Source organism: Melozone crissalis, unplaced genomic scaffold, assembly GCF_028551555.1.
Source record: "Melozone crissalis strain CALT ecotype California unplaced genomic scaffold, PUWL_Pcris_2 ptg000018l_1, whole genome shotgun sequence".
Taxonomy (NCBI): domain Eukaryota; kingdom Metazoa; phylum Chordata; class Aves; order Passeriformes; family Passerellidae; genus Melozone; species Melozone crissalis.
The window spans coordinates 23,593,461-23,611,590 of NW_026535796.1; the positions used below are offsets into that span (position 1 = coordinate 23,593,461).

Genomic DNA, 18,130 nt, shown 5'->3' on the forward strand with positions numbered 1-18,130 from the left:
TGTTATCTCCACAAAAGAGACATGGACTCACTGAACCAAATCCAGCACATCACCTCAAAGATGAGTGTGAGACTGGAGCACTTCTCATGTAAGGAGAGGCCAAGCGAGCTGGGAATTGCTCAGCTGGAGAAGGCTGAATGATTCAATACCTGAATGGGAAAGAATGAAGAGGATCATTTGCAACCTAAAAGATTCTATTTATTATGTGGATGTTTAATGTCTAGGTTATCTCCCTCCTAGAGAGGGCAAAAAATTTGAATGATGCAACTTAGATTTTTACTTCAAGTTAAAACAGGAAATCCAGACACGATGCTGTCAGACAAGGGGGGGGGGGAAATGGGCAAACCAAACCGTAGTTATATTTTAAGCATTGGGAGAGTGAAGACTTAACAAGCTATGCTACATTGACAAAAGAGATAATTTTCATCTTGGTCATCATACTGTAAACTGTCATTAATGACACTGTAAGAAGTCCATAAAGTCATATATCTGACTGATAAAGCAGGAGTGTGCCGTTTATTCATGGAAAAACTGCTTCTGCCATCCAGGCCTGGGTGTTCACCAGACGCTTTCCCCAGTCAAGGTTTCCCCCTGGTGTCAGCGATTACCAATAAACATTGCGGCGTTGTCCAAAGCGGAGTCATTCCGTGTGCCCAAGGGAAGATGGTGCTGAGGGGCTGGCCGCGGCACACGAGTGTCGGCAGGGCTGAGCTGCCGAGGGCATCACTCCGGATGAATTCTCCGCACGTGTGACTTTTCCCCTCCACGTGTTAAGCAGAATTGGTTTTATCTCTTTTGCCAGGTCTTACACAAAAAGTCACGGGCAGTTCAGCACGAACGGGCCGCCCATGGGAGCTGTGGATGCCCCATCCGTGACAGTGTGCAAGGCCAGGCTGGACGGGGCCCAGAGCATCCCGGTGTAGCGGGAAATGTCCCTGTCCGCGGCGGCGGCCGGGAGCGGGATGCTCTCGGAGCTCTCCGCCATTGCCCCCCGCGCCTACATCTCCCGTCGTGCCGCGCGGCGCGCTGCGGGCGGGGCGGCGCGCGCGGCTCTGCGCAGGCGCGACGGTCGCGCGGCGGTCGGTCGGTGGAGCAGCCGGCAGCCATTGTCGCCGCGGCCGCAGAGCGGTTCCCTCACGGCCAGCAGGACTCGCCGCTCCGCGACGGTGCGTGGCCGCCTCTCCACCGCGGGGGGGCCGGGGCGGGCGCGGGGAGCCACCGGCGGGGTTCTGGCGGCGGTACCCTGCGGCGGGGCGGGAACGGGTCGAGGCCCGGGGGCGGCGGGCGGAGGCCGCGCTGGCGCCGCGCGGCGCCGCAGGCCCGAGCGCTCGGCGGGGCCGCGGCCGGGGGGGGGAGGAGGTGGGGGCGACCGCCATCCATCGCTGCCGCGAGCGGAGGGGGCTGATCCCGGCGGGATGGCCGCGAGGAGCAGTCGCGGATTGGAGGCGAGCGCGAAGCTTCGAAGAGCCGAAGGGGCCGACGCCGCTGCGTGGGCCGGCGCCGTGATGGCGGCGGGCCTGTGTGTGAAGAGGGCCCGGCCGCCTTGGGCAGGCCGCAGGCCTGGCGCAGTCCCGGATCCTCACGGCTGCTCGAAAGGAGGGCGGAGCAGATGGCCGCTTGCTGCGGGTCCGTGCTTCCCGAGGGCTTTTCCGCACCTTCTGGGTCGTCAGCGAGCGAGCTCGATTTCATTGTGGTAGGAGCGACGCGTGAAGCTCCGCGCCTCGCAGGTGTCAATGCAGATCTCGCATCCATTGTGCTCCTTGATAATGAGTAAATAACGCGCGGATGGGTTGTTCGTAAGTCTTTCGCAGTATATTTGACAGCTTCAGCGGTGATCACTTCCACCCACCCTCCCCGTGTTAATTTCCTTTGTGATTCTACTCCCCGCTTTATTTTTCTAGAACTAAAAATATCGAACAGCAGTTACCCTGTCATTTTAATCTTTCAAATCTCTGTTGTTTCCAAAATGAGCGCTGTTACCAGAGTGGCTGTTCTTGCCGTGTTTTAAAGCATACAGTTACGTAAGGCTGTCCTTCCTTCCTCTGCGAGGGCCTGCCTTTCCCCTGATGCCCGCGGCTGGCCTGGCCGGTGTCGGTGCGGTAAGGGTGCCCAGGGAAGCCGTGTGCTGAACACTGGGCACTCCGCGAGGGAGCTGAACCAGCCCCCCGAACTGGATTTCCCTGTGGGCATCACAGTGCACGGGTGAGCACAAAGGAGAGAATGGCTACAAAGGGCAGCGTAGGCTCCTCCGAGGTTCGGGGCTGAGGCCAGTCTAAGTAAGTGCTGTCGCAGTGCAACCCCTCGCCCCACAAAACGCCCAGTACCCAGGCTTCCAAAACTCCGGCACTTCTCTGAGGGCACGGTAAGGCTGACTGAAGAAAGTATTCGATAGAAACCTAATAAGTGTACGGTAACAGAAAAGGTAAATCACATTAATTCAAAATACTGCATCCCCACTGACGGGAATTATTTTCACAGCTAACGTGACATGTTGTCTGTTTACTCTGCCTGCATTAGAGCCCAGCATTGTCGTGCAAGATCACGTCATATTTCCATTCCTTAGGGCTCAAAATCTTTGCTTTTTTTCTATGCCAGCAGGTGCATTGAGTGAGACAAATAATTAATATTTTCCAGTTATGAGATGTTAAAATTTTTTAAACCACATAAATTGAAGAAGCGACACCTTAAGGTTAAAAATAGAGTTTTACATAGAATATCTCGAATTATATATACTGGATCAGTGGATAGCTTTAAAAATTTGAGTGCCTTAAATAGCCTTTTTTATTTTTGCCATTGTTGAAATCTCATAATGCAAAATTCTTCAAAGCCTGATAGACTGTTAAAGTAACTTATAGTTATGGTTACTGGAAATGAAAAGAATGTGATGGCTACCATTTATCGTTTGTGTGCTGATAAAATTTTATTGCAGAGATTTTTCTAGATGAAAGCAAAAGTTTTAAGAATGTTTTTTGTTGTTTGTTGTTACTCTAATGATTAGCATACGAATTTTTTTTTTCCAGCAGCAGCTAACCCAGTAAAATCTTAAAAATTACAGATTTGGGATTTTAAGCTTTATGATTAAAAAGTGCAAAACTGGAAGTTCTTTGTAGGTTCTGCTAGAAGTCAGCAAGACTGGATTTTTTCCTTTCTCTGGCTGTAGAGAATCAGGCTGTTAACATGTGTACCTGGAGGGCAGTAAAATCAAATCCTATTTAACGAAGATTTCTGAGATGTAAAAGTGATCTTAATCACCCTATTTAAAGTTTGTTAATCTGATAAACGGCGCTGTTTTCTTTTTTAGCATCACCCTTAAGATGAGTGGCTGCCGTGTCTTTGTTGGACACTTGAGCTCACGTGCTCGTGAACGGGATGTGGAGAAGTTCTTCAAGGGATATGGGCGCATACGAGAAATCCATCTGAAAAATGGGTTTGGCTTTGTGGTAAGTAACAGCTTTGTTTTCCTTGCTCTTCTTGCAGGTACTAACCTTGCTAGGATGATGCCAGGGAAGGAGGATGTTTAAGATAACATTTGCAGTGGGAAATGGAAAATATTAATGAACATTTCAGAAGGCTTTTCATAATTTTAGATTACAGTTTTGGCCAGGTTTTGCTCAAAGTCTCTGTAATATTCCAGCTACATTAAATACATTGTTTGATCATAGTCTTCCGTGGGTTTAAAATTTACCCCTCATTTCTGAAGACTGTATAAATATTCTCTTATGGCAGTACAAAGTTTTGCAGTCTTGACCTAGAAGAAGAGTTTATAAGAACCACTTGAGTGCCACTCTCAGCCCTTGCAGTCTGCTTGGTCATATTTCTTAAATAATGGCCTGACATAAAAGCAGAGTAGTTGGCTAAGACAGCTGGTGTAGTGGGTGCTGGCTGGTGGATCCAAGTAGCACAGCTTTAAAGGCTTGGGCAGCTGAAATTCAACATACTCGTCATCAGTACATGTTTGTAGGGCATATATGCTTGTCAGACTATGAAATTAAGTAGACAGTTCATTGTATCTCAGTTACCTACCACTGCTTTCTAGAGCTCTGCTCCTAAGTGTCCAAATTTTGCAGCTTTACAGATTGACTCAGAATCAGCCTGTGTTTTAACTTATCTCATGAGAATTGAGAATTAGCTGTTGTGCAGCACTTAGTTCAGACTTGAAAGGCTGATACTGCCCTCACATAATGGCAGGCTTACATGTCACTCCTTCTGCCAAGATCAATCCCTTGAGTGAAGTTATTGGAAAGGAACAAAAGGACAGGCTTTGCCTACTTTAGTTTCATGTGAGTATTGCTCCTTAACTCCTACACATAGTAGTTTCTGGTTCCCTTGCATTATGAGCTGCTTGTTGACTGCCAGCAGGTAAATACCTGTCTCTTAAAAGTCTGGAGGTAAGTGGCTGATGTAGACACGAGCCTGAGTTTATATTTAGAGTGCTCTTTCCAATTGCTGCTACTTCTCAGTCCCCTTTCCTTGAGTGTTCCTCTTCTCTTCCTGGGCAGGGCTGTTGACTCATTCAGGAACAGCTTCTGTTCAACTCCTGTAAGCGAGTCAGTCGGTCCTCCCCCCTCTCTAGTTCCTAGGTGGAGCCATTTTCTTTGCAAAGATCACTAGTAAGCTTGAATAATTGTCTCATAAATTTATATAAAAAATGCAGTTGTTCTCAGAATAAAATGCTTTTTCTTTGCAGCTAAACAACTTTCCTTCCCATACTTGTCATCCTATCATTGTGCACCCATATCAGAAATCACTTCCATTTTGTGTAACTATGTTCTAGGTTTTGGAAGACTGACTGTATTCCCTTAAAGCTGCCTTTTCTTCCTGCTGAACAAACACAGCTCTCTCAGCTTCTCTTTGTTATCCAACCTTCTGATGAGTTTTGGTTGCCCTCTGCTAATCTCAGTCCAATTTTTCAATGTCTTTTATGAGCTGGAGAGACCCAAACTGGACACAGTGTTCCAGGTGTGGCCTAACAAATGCCAAGTGGGGTGGAATAATAGCACCCCTCGGTTTGCTGCCTGTGCTCCTACAGATGCAGCCCAGGATACGATTTGCTGTCATTGCAGCAAGGCCATGCTGCTGACTCATGCTTAGCTGACTCTCCACGAGCATTTCCGTGGCCTTTCCAGCAGAGCTGCTCTCCAGCCACTCAGCCCCCAGCGCGTTCTGCTGCTTGGGATTGTCTTACGCCACATGCAGCACGTCATGGACTGTCTTTCATTAAGATTTGTGATTCTTGCTTGCTTAATCTTTCAGCCTATCAAGGTCTTTATGTGGGATGGTTTTTCATTCTGGTAAATTTATTTGTCCTCCCACTTCAGTGTCAGACGCAGAACTGCTGAGGCTGTGCTTGATCCTGTCATCCATGTCATTTATAAACACATGGAATGGCATTATCCTTCATGGCACTTTATTGGCCTTGTGCTGTCAGTTCATCTTTATTTTCTGTTATTTAAGACTTGTGTTTATAAAACATATTATAAAACCAAGTGAACATTGTTATAGTGCTAAAAGCGTGTTTTGTTGTGCTTGATTGAAATCATTGCTTAATCTTTGAAACTAATTATGTTTACTTAAATTTTGTAGATTTCAGAACATAGTGTTTTCAAACTTCAAACCATAAAGCTAGATAGATTTGCACATGGTCAGTTTGTTAGAAAGTAGTTGACGTAATGGAACTTGTAGTTGCCAGCTATTGATACTTTTAAATGCTGGACTTAAATTATGTGTTTTAAGATAATCTTTGCAGCATTATGCAAGGATGTGTGATGTTTCACTTGATAGTGAAGCAAATTTCAGTGCAGAAGGGGGAAGATTGCTTAAGCCAGTGTTGCTTCTGAAAAGCAGTTTATAGTTATGCAAACACTTTCTTCAACTTGGGAAGCTTCTTCTCTGTTGTTCCTTCCTTGCAAGCTGCAGTTCCACAATTTTTTCTCTCCATCTGCACTGTTGCTGCCAGCAGTCCCTACCCAGCTGCTTGTTCTCTCTGCTTTATTTCTTTCCTTTGTCCCCTTGCCTCTCGTGGTGTTGCTGCAGTTATCCAGCCACACATAATGAACCTACCTGGGAAGCTGATCTGATTGAAAAATAACACTTTTTGAGCCCCACCTCCTGCACAAAGTGGGCTGTTTTTTCATCTGGGTAGGTTTCTTGACCTAGTTTCCTGCAGAGCTGTGCAAGCAGCTTTGCCAAGAACCAGTAGGCTGGATAGTGGGCAGAGGCTACTCAGGCTGACTAAAGCAGCATTTCTGCCAAAAGCAAAGTGACAGATTCCATTGCAACAGTGAAGGGAATTATGCTTGTTACAGCTGATCTGGACCTGCAGGTGGCCGCGCTGAAGAAGGGCTTATGTTTCATACTCTTCCTACATGGGCATCTTTTTGCCCAGCCAGTGAACTGAATTCACTCTGAAAAAATTAGGAGGGCTTTTTTTTCTGGTTCACTCTTTCTTTGCCGGTTCAGTAAGAATTTAGTCTTAAGGGAGTTTTGGCAGTGCACAGCTCTCCCGCATTTGATCAGCTCATGCTGTTATATTCAGTTTTCCTGTATGTGGAGCTGTGTTTTAAATTATATGCCTTTAAGTACTTTCCCCTACCTGTCCCCAAAAGTATTTTAGATATTTCTTAGCAAACCAGGTAGTTTAATTAATAGGTCCTGCAAATAAGTTATACTGAAACAACTGGGGAGGCAAAAGGAGTTTGTGGGATGGAGGGAGAAGAAATTATCGTGACTAGGAACATGTTGGCTTTTCAGTCATAAATGTACCAGGAACTAGTTTCCTTATTCAAAGTTCTTGGTGATACTTGCTGTCGAAATGTAAAATTTATAAAGAAGCATATTTATTAGTATTTGCATGTACTGTGAGGAAAAATACATTTTTATTTCTATTTTCTTCTTAGGAATTCGAAGACCACAGGGATGCTGATGATGCAATTTATGAACTAAATGGTAAAGAGCTGTGTGATGAAAGGTGAGTGTGATACCATATTTTCCCTTAAGAATAGAAAAAGTGCTTTGCATCTAAATGCAGTGCATCATCTTGTTCTCTCACACCCATTTCCTGTGGTTCTATGGTGGGATGTACCTTCCATGACTTTAAAGATACTCATTGGGATCCAGTCTTGTTTAAGGCAAAGATTAGTTTGGGACTGGGGGAGGGGTGGTTTAGAACAGGGCTGACCATTTTCTCTACTTGCACTTAGTTCTCTTTCAGAGGTATCTCAGGATCTTCTCATTAGGAATATTAGTAAGAGTGACTTGAACTTATTTAGTATTTATCTGCCTATTGACCGGAAGACAAGCTGATGATAGCCTGTTATCATTTGAATCATTGCCCTTCAGTTGGCAGCAATGTGAACTATAGTCACTGAATGTTGCAGTAATTTTTATTGTGATTATGGAAGCTGTATGTTGGGTCATTAGGTTGTTGGTGGTTATTTTAGTATTCTTTTCTCTCTGTGAGTACTCCTGGACTGGTTGAGCATATTCAAGTGTTTGTCTGAATTACAGACTCTATGACAATTGTCATGAAAATTTGAGGGAGACCAATGAGAAAAAACACTGGTCTGGCTCTTTAAGAAATGCCAGTGGTTGTGTTGTAAATCATTGCTTGCAAGGACAAGATATTTCTTGCTTGTGCACATTTGCTTCCAGTCAATGTCAAATACTTGAAGTTTGTTGTTTTAATTTTTTTATGTGCTTGTTTTTTTTTTTTTTTGTTCCTGTCACAAGAGTCACAATTGAACATGCTCGAGCCCGAAGAGGAAGGGGAAGATTCTCACAACGGTTCAGTTATTACCAGTCGCAGAGTGGATCTAGGTAGGTGGTCTGGGCTCTCCGTCCTTTTCCTCTTCCAGTCACAAAAGAACTGTGTCCTTTTCCACTTCCAGTCACAAAAGAACTGGAGTTTTCTTTTTGTGATTTAGGGATCCAGGTCTGGTTCCCTGTATAGCTTCACAAAAAAAGTTTTATGTTCTCAAACCTTGCAGATTCATTACTATCACTTGCCCTCTCAGGCTGAGGAGAGTGGGGATTTTAAAGCAGTTTAACTGTCTCACAGAGGTTCACAAACCTATTATGAAATGTGCCTTTGCCATATTGTAGGCACTATGACGGTCTTGTTTCCTGCTGTCATGTAAATGATGTGAAGGAGTATTGCTGCAGTTGGATTGGCTGATTTTAACACCAAATCAAGAGAAATGCAGAGCTTCTCTATTGCAGCTTTTGTCACCAAATTGAGCTTACATGATGAGTAGGTTATTGTAGAGAAGTAATTCAAGGTATTTGCTGTCTAACCAAGTTTTCACATTTCCAGTTGTACGATTATCCAAATGCTTATTTCAGCACAGCCCAGAAAAGGAGCAGTGCTGGGGCACAAGATAAACACTTCTGCATGTGTTAGTAAATACCAGTTGACTAAGTTTGCTGACCAAGCAGGAGAGTCTCTCTCCAGTGATGGAATGTGCAAACCAGGACACAGCTCATCTCTAGAATACCTCTAGAGGACTCACAGGATTTGTGGAGTTGTTCACTTCCAGTGATTAGAGCCAGTGGTGAACCTTGTGCCAACATGCAGTGAAAGTTCTGCAGATTTGCATGTATTCTGCCAGCCAACTACACATTACATCTTTTCACTTTATATCTACCTGTGTGAAGGAAATATGTGTGGAAGAATTTACTCTGTAGAAACATTCATAGCTGTGGCCTGTGCAGAGTAGAGTTTGGAAGAAAGATGACGCTACATGGGACATAAACCTTCACATCTGTTGCAAAGTCAGAATTGCTGCCAGTTACCAACCAATGTCTGGAACATCTGATTTGCATATGCAAGTGTGTTAATTAGATTTTTTTACTTTAGTGGCAGTAACCTTGGTGTGGTATAATTGCTCCAAGGTCGAGGCTACAAGTGAATTTTCAAAGTAGCAAGTTTGTTTGATTCTGACGTTGTGGTCATGTTCATGATGTCAGACTGCTAGTACTAGTCAAGAAGAGATTTGCAATAATGGAAAAATGAGAGTCATCCTGCCACTTTTAGATCTGAGTCCTCTTGTTTAAATACTTGGCAGATCCGGGTGTTCTGAAAAAGCTCAGGACATTCCTCTAGCGGAGTCTTAAATATACTCTTGACTAAGAAGAATCAAGTCTGCAGTCCAGCAAGGAAATTACTTAAATCTTTCAGCAACCTGTTGAAAATGTCAGATTTCTTAATCTTTACATTCCTTACACTGGAGATTTTTTTCTTTTTTGTCCCCTTTGAATTCTTCCAGCCGGTATGGGCCTCCTGTTCGTACTGAACACAGGATCATTGTTGAAAACCTTTCATCCCGTATCAGCTGGCAGGTGAGTTAGCATTTTGCCTTCGCTTTTTTACACCTTATTTTACTACTCCGTAAGTAGACTGTGTTCAGTCTAATTTCTTAATAAAGCCATCATAAATATTTAATGTCAGCAAAAAATAAGAAAAAAGCTTCAGGGATTGGTGAAAATTAGCATTCAAGCACTTACAGAAGTCCTTTGTTTCAAAGCGGCGCAAATATTCTGTAACTAGATTTTGTAGTTGGGAACAGATTCCTAATTCTATTTGCCAGCTGATAAAACTTTGGAGGACTCTAAATTGTTTCTAAAATATTGAAACATTGCATTAATTCAAACTCTTGTCATTCTTTTGTATTGTTACACCTGGAGATGCATGCCTTTGTTTTGGTTGTAATTTATAGTCTTTTCTTACGTTTTGCAAAATATTTTTGTGACCCAGTTAATGATTGAGAATTCTGGTAATACATCATTAATAGAGGAAATTTTAAGAGAGCTACTGTGTTGAGTATGCTTATTGTAGATACTTTTTTTTAAAACCCAAACTTTCAGTACTTATAATTTGAAGCTTTCTTACCACCTTTCTTTTTTGTTGTTGTTTTTTCACCTCTTGCTAATGTTTTGCTAATATATAGCTGGCTTTTAACAGAATAGCCATGTAATCAATTGTTTTAGTTATGTTCTGTGTAGTGTACAGTGTATAGAAAGTTCACTTTGTAAGGACATAGCAACAGATGCTATTTACAAAAGGTGAGTGAATAGTGGAGTTTAGTCTTGTTCATTAAGCTATATATTCTTTGAATAAAGAGACTTTAATTAAAAGTCCTGAAAGATGCAGTAGGACATGTTGAATGTTCAAAGCCTCGGCCTTGGAGCTGCTTCCCCACAAGGAGGCTTCTTGGTTTGCCTGGAGCTCTGCTGATGTGTTTCGTAAGAGTTGGGTGCAATTCATTCAGATCAACGGTCGAACTCAGTTTATCTTCTGCATGGCAGGTTCAAAGGGTTTGTAACAGAACAGTTGTTTTAATTATTGAATAACTAAAGAAAACCTGCTGAGTTGAGGTGATCATCAACTGGATTTAATATAAATATCTTGTGGGTTTGCTACGCAGTTACATGTATGAAGAGATTGTCACTTGGAAACAACAGTAGGGACCAGAGAAGTAAGCTATAATGGAGTGTTAAGGAAAACAAATCCTATAAGGCTGTTCAGTGTTAAATGCATAACTTGAAAAAAAATTAACATTTTTGTAACTTTCTTTTACTTGTGAATATTTATAATGGCTTTATGTGTACTTACATTTTAATCTGAAGCCCACCCAATTCAGATTTCATACTGATGAATCTTTTAGTATTCTAATTAAATGTTTTAATGTCTCTTAAATATATTATATGTTATCATAAGAGACTTTTCGATACCTGCCTAAGCAGACATCATTTGAAGGTAACAACCATATGCAAGCTACATTTACTTTTGAAGTTGTACTGCTTTGGTACTGACTATAGTGTTTTAACTTCTAACTGTGCTACTTATAACACATTAAAATAGCTAATCCATTAACAGTAGTGCCATTATTCTTCCCTTCTAATCCCTGCTAGGAAGCACACACATTATGGAACCTTGCTTTTAAACTTGCATACAGAATTTAATCTTTGGTGTGTCCAGATCCCCATACTTTGAGAACATTTATCTCCCTTAAAAGTTACTGTGTTGGGATATTTAAACATAGAAAAAACCAGAAAAATTTCTGGTTCAGATCAATTTCCTCAGATTGTTGACTATATTGTTAATAGATAATCCCATCTCTAAGTAGTGGACAAACTGCTAGATGCTCTCCTTTTTTTTTTTTTTTTAGCAAACATGTGTTTCTGCATGTTTAGAGCTTTCCAACCAACCTCATCAATTTCCCTGTATCAAATTTTCAAGCAGTTGAGAAAAGTAGGTCTGTATTACATCAAGATATATTTTCCTACTAATGGTTGTCCTACACCTTATATCTCTCTGGTGCTAAGGACAACAGGGTTTTCTTGTGCTATTTAAGGTGACCCAGAACAGTAAACTTAAGATAAAATTTGATTGTTGCACTGGTTAGGTGATACCAGGTAACTTTTAAAACATTCCTCTAATTACAGAATGTTGAGCTCTTATAACACATGCACACTTCCTCTTTTGAGAAATAATGTTGGCATCTTAATTGTGTTGACATTGCAATTGCAAATGATATTTCATGTTAATGTTTCTTAGGATTCAGCACGTAGTGTGGCAGGATTGTGGGAGCCTCAGTCTTAAAGCCTAAAGTTACTGATTTGGGAAATAATTGTGTAGATTAACATTTTTTAACTCCCTTTTGACTTACCAGTCCTGGTCTGGTTAAAGTCTCATTGACTTGAGCAGAGCCAAAATTTTGTCCATCATCTCTAAATTGAGGTAGTTTGAAGTATTGTTTTTAATGGTACTAATAGGGACCAATTTTCATTTGCTGTTAGGGTTTCTTTATAGTAAGACCTGTGAAACAAGGAAAATATCTACTACTTTCCATATACCAGTTTTTAACATAAAACTATTGAATCAAAATACTAGATAAAACTGAGCTTTTTTATGTTCTGTGGCAAATGTTCTAAAGTTTTTTCTTGGCTTTTTGTTTTGTAGTCTTTTGTTCCTTAAGCGTAATTCTAATTCTAACCAAGTGCACTTTGAACTTCTAACAACCTTGATTTGGTTAACCTTCATTTTTCTTGTGTGGAGGAAAAAGAACCAAAGATTTGGGGGTTTTCTAGTGGCTGAAATTCTAGGGTTTGGCCTGTTCTGAATTTTCCTTTTGGTTCCTATGACACTCCTGTTTTTTGGCAGTCTAGATCTTGGTTTGCCTGGGTTTGATCTCGATTGGCTAGCACAGATCATCCTCGGGTTCTTTAGCCACTTCTGGAGACTGGAGACTATGTCCAGTGCTTTCAGGGCCTCTGGTACCTCCGTGAAGCATATTGCTATGAGCCATCACTGCCTTTCTCATGTAAGAGAGTTCCTCTTGGCCAGCTAGGTATTGGACAAGCAGCTCTTTGCTTAAGGTACCTTCTTATATCACCTGCCACTTGTGGTGTGCTGCGGTAAGTAGTGTGGGATTATAAAATGCCAGATACTGTTGGGTAAAAGCGCTGCCTTAACTTAGACAAATGTTTAGCTTTTTAGTGACCTCCTGCATTATTTGTTTGTACTTTCTCCTATTGCTAAGCAAGTAATTTTACTTGTCCACGTTTAGCCTCTGTTAAGTTTAAGACAAGGATGCCCATTGATGTGACACTGTAGCGTGACGGATACTCAAATGAAACTTTTAAAGAAAAATTCCTTCGTAAAATTTTTAATTACATTGTAGTTAGACCTTTTTGCTTTTAATTTTGCTTTGAAGCTGGGGGAGGTGAGCATAAAGGTTGAATTTGTCTACACTTATTGGAATGTCATTTAACTGGGACTTTAGTTAGGAAAACCTGGATCTAATACTACTGCACTTCTCAGTTCTGATTTCAGGGGACATGTTGGTATTTTAAGTATTGCATTGTGTTTTCATAACTGCTGATTTTGGGATGTAGGATTATCTTGAAAGCAGTGTTTTATTCACTGTAGCTGTAAAACTGATACATCCTTTCTATATGCAGCTGCTATTACATAAGCTGTTTCAGAAACTTTTTCTAAATTATATCTTTTTTTTTTTTTAATATAGAAATTAAAAAGCATTAAGCAGTTTCAGCAGGGAAAGTTTTAGGGGAGTATTCTGCTACCTGACTGATTTGTGTCCTGTTCAAACTAAAATGTTAACTTTTGCTGTAGGACTTGAAAGATGTCATGAGAAAGGCAGGGGAGGTCACTTATGTGGATGCACACAGAAACAACAGGAATGAAGGGTAAGTTCATTTTGTGTCTTTGTGTGATATGATAGCTGAAACTACTAAGGGCATGATTTTTCCTCTAATACAGAAAAAGTGAAATATAGATCTATGGGGCGGCTTAGATGCTGAAATTTCTCCAGTTAAGGAACCAAAACAATCCAAAACATGAACTGATAGTAACTAGGAGTTCAGTTTCTATTCTCTATCATGAAAGCAGGAAAGGAAGGGAGAATTCCTTTCAGATGTTAAGCCCCGCTGTCTTATTTTTATATAATCATTTATGATCTGAGGCCTGAGGCTAAAACACCACCTGTCTGTGGCTGCTGTACACTGGTTCAGCAGTCAAAGTCATGGGAAATGAACATAACCAACTTCCTTGGGTAATACCTACCTGCCCACACTCTGTTCTCAGTTCTGCAGACTACAGAGGTCCTGCACAACAAAGCAGGAGGGAAGGAGGTGTGAATAAAGTGTGCTGGCAAAACTGCTCTTGGACCACTGCAAACCAATGCAACATAGACCCTTTTTTGAGTTCAAACTTAAAAAACCACAAAGACTGGACTTTTCTATTCACTGTTAAAATTCTTAAATAGGTCAGAAGATACTGCAAACTTGTTTTGTTTCATGGGCAGATGTGGGATGCAGTTTAGTGGAGGACTGAAAGGTATTTCCTCAGCTGATGCAGGTTTGTGTAGCTTCCTGCACTTTCTCCATCTCCTTGCAGATGGCATTTCTGCTATTGGTTAAGTAGATGTGAGAGGTATGGATAGCTAGGACTGTTGGTGTCATATTTTCTTATTAACTGTGTTAAAAACTAGCTTTCAGAAGATAAAACAGCTGTGAATCAACAGATTAAAAAACACCTGCTTTCCTTTTTTTGCTTCTCTGTAACTTTTCTTTCATTTCATTATGGTATACAGGGTTGTGGAGTTTGCATCTTACAGTGACATGAAGAGTGCTCTGGAAAAACTGGATGGCACTGAGCTGAATGGACGCAGAATTAAACTGACTGAAGACCACAGAAGGCACAGGTATGTCACTTGGCATGATAAACTTCTGCTGAGGGCATGGATTTGGGTAGTATTTGTGCCAGAGTTTGATTATGTAGTTTTTTTGGCCCCAAGCTAAATATCACTGCACAGAACCACTTTTTAGCAGTGTAAACAGATTAAGATAAGAACTAACTTGCTTAAACAGGGTAAAAAGAACACTTTTGGATGTGAGTAAATTTTTTTTTAAAGACAAACTGTGGTGTTATAAAGAAAGAACTTCTTAAAACATGAATTTTGGTGTTAAAAATGTTTAATTTGAAGGAAAACTGTTTCACAGTCCTGTGAAATATTTCTCAAATAGCTGTGAAAGCCAACTTGTTCGTGAGAATAAAAGAAAATCATGTTAGCTTGCTTGCATTATTCCTAAGCAGTTCTGCTGTTCAGTCACTAAAAAACATGTTGGCTGCAGCTCTTTCATTATCTCTTTCCATGAAAAAAGGGATGCATTACTAGTGAAGGTGTTAAAACTCTACGGCCTAAAGTGTGCTGGTGATCCACACCTTTAGATACTTAGCCTCTTGAAAGAAACTCTGGTTTGCGTGGCATTTCTACAGAGAATAAACACCACAGGTATAAAGTTCCATTTCTGTGTTTTTCTTGATAAATTAAATGACACTTCAAGGCAGGATGTTTGCAGACAAAGAATTGTTCTTTGATAGAGATTCCCCTGCCTAAAAATTGATTTCTCTCCTCCTGGCAGGAGCTGGGGAGAGGCATCTTTTATTAGGCAGTTCATATTGTGCCACTAGCAGAGAGTGTCAAGGAACTGCTGGCCTTCACCTAGGAAGATGCTATCATGATGGAGCAGAGCAGAAACCTAGCAGCCCTGTGAAATGGCTGAAAGCTGTGAACAGCGCTTTCACACGGATGGGCCATGCGTACAGAGAAGCTGTAAATTTTACACGATTGTTTTAAATTTAGCAAGAGGTGAGACTACAGCTTTTCATTTTGTTTTTCTAGAAGCAGATCTCGGTCAAGGAGTTACTCAAGATCTCGCAGCAGGTCCAGGTCTACAGGATCTTCCCGATCGGACAGCCGGTCCCGCTCTCGCTCCAGGTCCCGCTCCAGGTCCCGGTCCCGCTCTCGATCCCGCTCTCGCTCTCGATCCCGCTCTCGTTCTCGCAGTCGTACTCCTAAAAAGAGTTACTCCCACAAAAGCCACCGCTCCAGCTTGATAGCTTCTTCCCCCTCTCCCTCTTCTTCTAAAAGAAAATCTCGTTCTAGGTCGAGCTCTGCTCACAGCCGTAGTTAACCTGCTTTGAGAGATGTATTAATTAATTTGATTCAAGTTTCTTCAAGACTTGAGACAAGTTTTATGTGAGATCTGGGAGGGGAAGAGTTAACATGATGAAAGGGTGACCTCCTCTTACATTGCCAAAGTGCCTGTCATCAAATAGGCCATCTCTGTGAGGAGGGGCTGGCTGTCAGCTTTCTTCTTTCAGTGAAGTCTGGAGTGGGAAGTCTTTTTTATTTTTTTCCCTGCTATTAGTAAACATTTCTATCATAGATATATTATGTACACATAATGCTGAGGTAATGGGATGAGACAATACGCTGCTTTCTCCCTCTCTTGCCCCTACTTTCCCCTCCACCTCCAAGGCCTTTGACTTCCAAAATACTATGTTAGCTTTTGTCCTTGGTATTAAGTCTGAGAACAGGAAGTATAGATTTAATTCCTTTAAGGTTCTGTGGCTACTTTTCTGTGCGAGAATGAATGGACCAGATAAAATTAGTTTAGAGTTCCCCTTTTTCCCTGTTGCTTGGCTTAACAGGCTGTTTAAGTTCCAGCTTTACATGACCTTGACAATATGCTTAATTTGCAAAAGACTTTCAGGAATACACATTGGTTAGTTGAATATTGCTCACTTGGATAATGGATTAATACAATGTTAAGCAGTAATGAAAGCTGGAATTTTCTGTTAAAATGAGACATACCATCCAGATGTCAGGTTTATTGGGAATCCATTATAATAATTTTACAGTAATTCACTAGTATGTGGTATTGTATGTATAGGCCTTATTTGACAGGTGACTTCATAAAACTGCACAGAAATGTCCATATGCATGTCCATGTTTTTGATGTTTATAAAAGTGACATAGCTTTCATACCCAAAAGTGTGATACTGAATAACATGTGTATGACTAGCAATAGTCTTGATGGAAAGGAAGGTTATTTTAGTAATGAGAGCAGCAAAAAAAAATTCCCAGGAAAAGTGTAGTCAAAATCTCCGGAATGCACACTTGTTTTGATTAATAGAAATTTCCACTGCAAATACTGTTGTTCTTACAATTTGGAATTAGATATTTTTTTTTAACTTCTGTATTGTCAAAGAAGGGAAACATTTTTGGAAGAAATATGTAAATTAATCCCAAAGTCTTACATGTATTTAAATGTACCATTCCTAATAAAATCAATCCTTTTTCTGGCTTATTTTGCAGTTTTGTTTAATTGTTGCTGTAGCTCACTTCAGTCTTTCTGACATGATCACAAAGACATTTATTTGTAGGTATACCTGTATAGAAGCAAGAAAATGAAAACTAGAAACCAGTTGTAAGTGACCAGATGCTGACTAACTGGAGGACAGGATAGGATTTTACTGTCATGGCCAGCAGTGGCTGTTTGAATAAATGGCAAAAGGATTCTTTCTCCAGTCTTTGCAAACAGGTTTGTGTGATACCTTCTGCTCTGACACTTCCAACAGAGGAACCAACAACCAGATGGCCATGGGAATTAGAATCTTACTATAGGTAAATTCATTTGTCACTTCTGAAATACTGTACTGGAGATTCTTAGATTGCCTTCACAACTTGTGTACATACAAGGCTTCAATGCTAACACCCTTTGTAAAGCCACGTTACTGGTGACCCTGCCATGGCAGGGGTTTGGAACTAGAGTTTTAGGGTCGCTTCCCACCCAAACCATTTTTTCATTCTTTGCAATGTTTAACATGATGTGCTAGCAGTTCTCTTACCACAGGATATTTTCTTCCTAAGGGAAGGAAGCCTTACCCTACAGCATGCACTGCTTGCAGCACGGGGTACACTCACCTGGAAGTCAAGCACTGCAATTATTTGCATTTCAGCAACTGGCTGCATCATCCACCCAAAACAAGAGCATATTTTCTGTGATGTTTATGGCACTTCTTTATTACCAACTACATTTTTGTCAGTTTTAACACATGACTTTTCATCCAAGGGTATCCCAGTGGTTCATGAAGATAATTGTGCTTGGCCACAGCACCTCTCTGCTTTATTGATGAGAAAAGGAAAGTGAGTGTTGTGTGTGTGCTCAGCTGTGGTTGCCAAACAAAAGGAGGTGAGGAGGAGGAGGAATATTCCTGCCAGGAAGGCCAGGATTCCTCACTGAGCAGGTTTGGCTCCGGCTGGTGCCATCTACTGGCTGTCCTTGTGCCACTGCTCCTGGGACTGTGAACGGGCTGAGAAGGGTGTGGCCTGTGTTCGAGGACAAGACGTTTGTCTTTCAAAACCGTGCTGGAGGAACAACGTGATCCCGAGTAGGAACAGCCTTAGGATCCATACCTGCATCGCTCTGCCCCGCTCTAGCAAAGGGTCAAGGGCCTTGAGTGCCAGGGCTGGAATTTCTCTACTCTGCCAGCTCCTCCTGCCACTCCCTGATCTGAGAGCTAACTTGTACAGCTCCAAAGTGGAATTAGTCATCTTACAGAGGTTTTGGAAGCATGTCATTTCCCATCTGTTTCCCTCATTTCCACTCCATAGCCATTGTTTGCTGGCAGACTAAGTGCTTTGTGCATCCAGTACCTGAGGGCACATTTCCCACTTCTCCGGTCCAGGTCCCCCTTCACCTCCTCTCTCTGCAAACCTGCTGGAGAATTGTTAGCCTTTCACCCCGGGTGATGTACTGGGAC

The 18,130-nt window shown here is 41.7% G+C and overlaps 1 protein-coding gene across 2 annotated transcripts; it reads left to right on the forward strand.

The window, feature by feature from the left end:
- The first annotated feature begins 1,065 nt into the window (after positions 1–1,065).
- LOC128936527 (serine/arginine-rich splicing factor 5-like) lies at positions 1,066–16,674 on the forward strand. 2 transcript variants are annotated; one of them, XM_054275525.1, is made up of 8 exons: positions 1,066–1,166; positions 3,302–3,440; positions 6,897–6,967; positions 7,729–7,815; positions 9,264–9,336; positions 13,133–13,206; positions 14,112–14,222; positions 15,204–16,674. In XM_054275525.1, the coding sequence occupies exons 2-8, from the start codon at positions 3,315–3,317 to the stop codon at positions 15,493–15,495; spliced, it is 834 nt and encodes a 277-aa protein (XP_054131500.1). In that variant the 5' UTR covers positions 1,066–1,166; positions 3,302–3,314; the 3' UTR covers positions 15,496–16,674. The 2 variants fall into 2 exon arrangements, with proteins under 2 accessions (XP_054131500.1, XP_054131499.1); XM_054275524.1 differs by lacking the exon at positions 1,066–1,166 and adding an exon at positions 1,704–1,796.
- The last annotated feature ends 1,456 nt before the right edge of the window (positions 16,675–18,130 follow it).

Bases quoted from the DNA above. Each gene is read 5' to 3' on its own strand.
- LOC128936527 (XM_054275524.1), top strand. The intron at 13,207-14,111 runs GTAAGTTCATTT...TATGGTATACAG, and splicing joins AGAAACAACAGGAATGAAGG to GGTTGTGGAGTTTGCATCTT. The intron at 14,223-15,203 runs GTATGTCACTTG...TTGTTTTTCTAG, and splicing joins GAAGACCACAGAAGGCACAG to AAGCAGATCTCGGTCAAGGA.